Genomic DNA, 3,703 nt, shown 5'->3' on the forward strand with positions numbered 1-3,703 from the left:
TTTATCCATTTATTTACTTATTTATTTATTTGTTTTTTATTCATTTACTTATTTATTTATTCATTTATTTATTTATATAATCTTATTTATTTTTACATACCGGGTTCGAATTTCAATTGCATTTCAATTATTGTCCTGTATTGAAAAAATTCGGATAACGTCCAATATGTTTGATAAAGAAACAAGATGAAACATAGTAAAGTGATAGCTATCCAGACGGTACGGCTAAAAAATGATGGCGAGCTGCAAAAATTGCTCATAATTATTAATTATATGTAGATCACAGGTATTCATATGTTTTTTAGTGAAAAAATTTGAATTGCATTGAAAACAATAATCAAATGTCATCAAGACTTTTTTCTTCACCATTGACTCTATCAAGTTCACTGTTATTTTTCTTGTCACTTTTTACAATACGCAATGATAAGCATACCCAATCAAAGGAATACCATGCGAACTTGTACGGCCGCAAAAATCCTTGAGGAGTGCACACGCTGAGCTATATCTCCTTACATCGGATATACCGCTACGTTTCGAAATTTTTGATGCTCTATTAAGAAGAATTCTATAATACTATTTTGAGCATTTTACATTTTACATTTTGTAAATGTTCCCAGTTATATGGGATCCTATCACTAATCAAACTCTGTCCCATGATTAATACAATATGTCGCTTAACACTTAACCTTATCTCGCTTATTAAGGAAATGAGTTCCAAAATCCAAAATTGCAAGGATTTTTAATCGATCCAATGATTTTCATAAAACACATGATTTTTTCACTCACTAAGCATACTCTCACAAGCCTTGCCGAGTTTCTGCTAAGGAAACAACAGTCGCACCTTTTTTCTTCCAGCATTTCCATCACCTGATATAATTTCAGTGCAGTATTCCGGGGAACACACAGTATTGAAATAAGTGAACAGTGTTAGTAATGCAGATATCATATGCATTCTGGGGATAATTGACCAAATAGTCGAGATATTATGTACATTTTGATTCACAATAAAACATTCGATGCACACACTGAACTTTAATTTGAAGAACTGTTGCATCTGATTGCAAGATAACAGTCATCGAAAATCGTGAGGTAAATCTATTAAATTATGTTCTTTTTGGAAGAGGGGGGAGGAAGTCTTAAGTTATCGTCTTGAAAGTTATCTTCCGACTTTTCATCCAATTTATTAAATAGTGACTCAGCTGCCCACTGTCAGTATGATCTGCTAAGGTGGAGTTAATTAGTTAATTAAATTTCGCTTTGGTAACCATAACAGTAAATATATGTACATACAAAATTATATATGCAAAATTAAAGCAATGTAGCAAGTGCAAGCAATCGTGAAATAAAAATTGGGTTTCTATTATATGTGTAAAATGAAGTTGCTCAGATTTTGTTGTTCGAACCTTTCAAATTCAATTTATTTCTATCAAGATTAATTAGTTGGATGAAACGGCAAAGCCCAAAATGAACTTAAGGCATCAAAGTTGATCGGAAGCAAAAAATTTCTTCCTACTGGTGACTTTTTCTTTATACTGGTACGCTCCCATGCATTCCTTTTTCATCTTATCAATGATCAATAACTTGTCACAGAGAAGGAGTGAGACACGTTATATCTTAGTCAGTTTATAGTCTGAAAAGTACTGTTGAACCATTTGAAGCATTTGAAAGAAGGACTACGTCATAGTATTGAATGTATTCAATCAGTGCATAAATGGATCAGTTTGAATAGGAATGCACTACTGACAAATGTATCTGAGTAAATCAAGTATTACTAACCCTTCTATTACATTCTATTCCAGTAAAAATTATTTGAGGAAGCCTTTTTAAGGCATTTGATTAATTTGCAAGCTGTTGATTACTAGCCTAATTTTTAATTCCGTTCTGATTAGCATCCTCCACTTATTCGGATCCTATCGTGTCCATTCATGCTTAGCAGAAGAGTACAGGTAATTGCATTACTTAAGCAGAATGCTTGGACAATGGTGAAACTCAGATATTCTTAAAGGTTTGTTGTTATTTCCATTGAATTAATTTTAGGATAATATAGGCAGACGGAGAAGCATTCCTGGTCATAATAATTTTATATCAGGCTTGAACTGGTTTATTTATGAAATAATTTAGTGGTCAGTAATAGATGAAGCTGCTGATATTACAAATAAAGGTGTTTTGTCTACAAAATTGGACAAGTTTAGTAAAACATCAATGATAAATAAGCGTAATATAAGCGTAGTCAGTGCATACCATAATGCAAAATACGACAATAAAAAAAGAAAAAAACCAAATTCAAGAATGTTTCACTAGGAATGAGGCTCTATTGTTTCCGTTTACAGATTTGGATAAGATTTTTCAGGTCACTTTCGACAGTTTAGTTATCAAATTCCTCTACGGAGTGTGAAATTAGGCGAAAGCGAAAAATCCCACATAATAAATGAATGAGATGACGGAATGAAAAAAGGAAAAATGAGCTAAGTGACAAATATTTAATCATCGCTATTGTTGATTTCGGAACCAACCCAAACCAATGTCATGCATTGAACTAGTAACCAAGAGAAAGAAAAAAGACACAACTTAAAAAAGTAGAGAAAATGATAGCAAAATGCATATGTGCGTCGAATGAATATTTTTGGAGAGAAGAGTATCATGTTCCTAGTCCTGCAACAAGATTGTTTGCTGCTCCATGGGACTAAGCAATGCAAAAAGTTGGAAGGAGTATTGTCCCACCCAGTCAAAGCAACGAAAATTTACATAATGAAGCATTCCCAGTTGAAATCAATGGAGTGTGGAGCTTGGAAATGTAAAAATTGACCTTCTTCTGTTTCCTCGAATTATCCTGGTCACGGTAAGATTAGAAAGCTAATTGCAATAGGGAAATGGTAAAGTCCACGTAGCTGGAAACAACATCTGAGTTTTGTTTGGTAGCTTCAGCTCCAACTAAACCATAAAAAGTATGGACCGCTAATAGACGACGCATCAATATGGACGATTGGGCGGTGTGTGGCACTGAACGACTAAGAGCCATTTTAGTGAGAGGCATCAACAGAAAAGTCAAGCATCAAAAAAAATTAACGAATGTTCTTCTGATATAAGTATCGTAACACCAACATCTAAATCAGCCAGGTTTACAACCAGTGTATCTGTCAAAAAGCTTCCAACATGGCTGTGGACGGGATTGAAATCCTCAACCGTTACGTTTTCAGTTGTATTTTTACAGTTATATATTTTTTTTGTGTTATATTCAGTTACATGTTATATTTTTACGTTATATGTTACATCAGTTATATGTTATGTTCATTAGCTTTCGTGAGTTCTTCTTCAAATGGAGAACAATGAGAAGAGAATCTGAATTCAAGCATGAAATCAGTCATTTCTCAATGATATATCTCTTTACAGCAGATATCTTCGTAATACGTGTTGTGAAAAAAAAAGAAAAAAAGTGGAAGCAACTGATCATAAGAGGTTGGGGGGCGGTTCAAGAAAAACAGAGTTGTAATAAACACTGGAGGAATTTGCCGAGATTGTTCTAACAAGAACCTTCTAACAAGAATGTTCCATCATCTCAACTTCAGATTTTTGATCTGTTTCTTCCGCCATTCGTTGAGTCTGAATATGTTTAAGACAAGAAAGTGATTGATGGTGATGGCATAAAAATGAACTCGTCGAAAGTTGAGGAAACGAATTAGGGCTTGATCTAGATCATATCATG

The 3,703-nt window shown here is 33.6% G+C and overlaps 1 protein-coding gene across 1 annotated transcript in view; it reads right to left on the reverse strand.

The window, feature by feature from the left end:
* The window catches only part of LOAG_05241 (degenerin unc-8), a gene marked incomplete at its 5' end in the record, with an annotated part of 5,686 nt that extends 4,822 nt beyond the window's left edge, over nucleotides 1-864 (reverse strand). Inside the window, 3 exons of the mRNA XM_020446796.1 lie at nucleotides 101-243; nucleotides 434-565; nucleotides 842-864. Of these exons, the coding sequence (XP_020302907.1) occupies nucleotides 101-243; nucleotides 434-565; nucleotides 842-864 (298 nt within the window). The remainder of the gene's footprint in view (nucleotides 1-100; nucleotides 244-433; nucleotides 566-841) is intronic.
* Between the last annotated feature and the right edge of the window lie 2,839 nt (nucleotides 865-3,703).

The sequence above is a fragment of the Loa loa genome (assembly GCF_000183805.2).
Source record: "Loa loa unplaced genomic scaffold supercont3.49, whole genome shotgun sequence".
Taxonomy (NCBI): Eukaryota; Metazoa; Nematoda; class Chromadorea; order Rhabditida; family Onchocercidae; genus Loa; species Loa loa.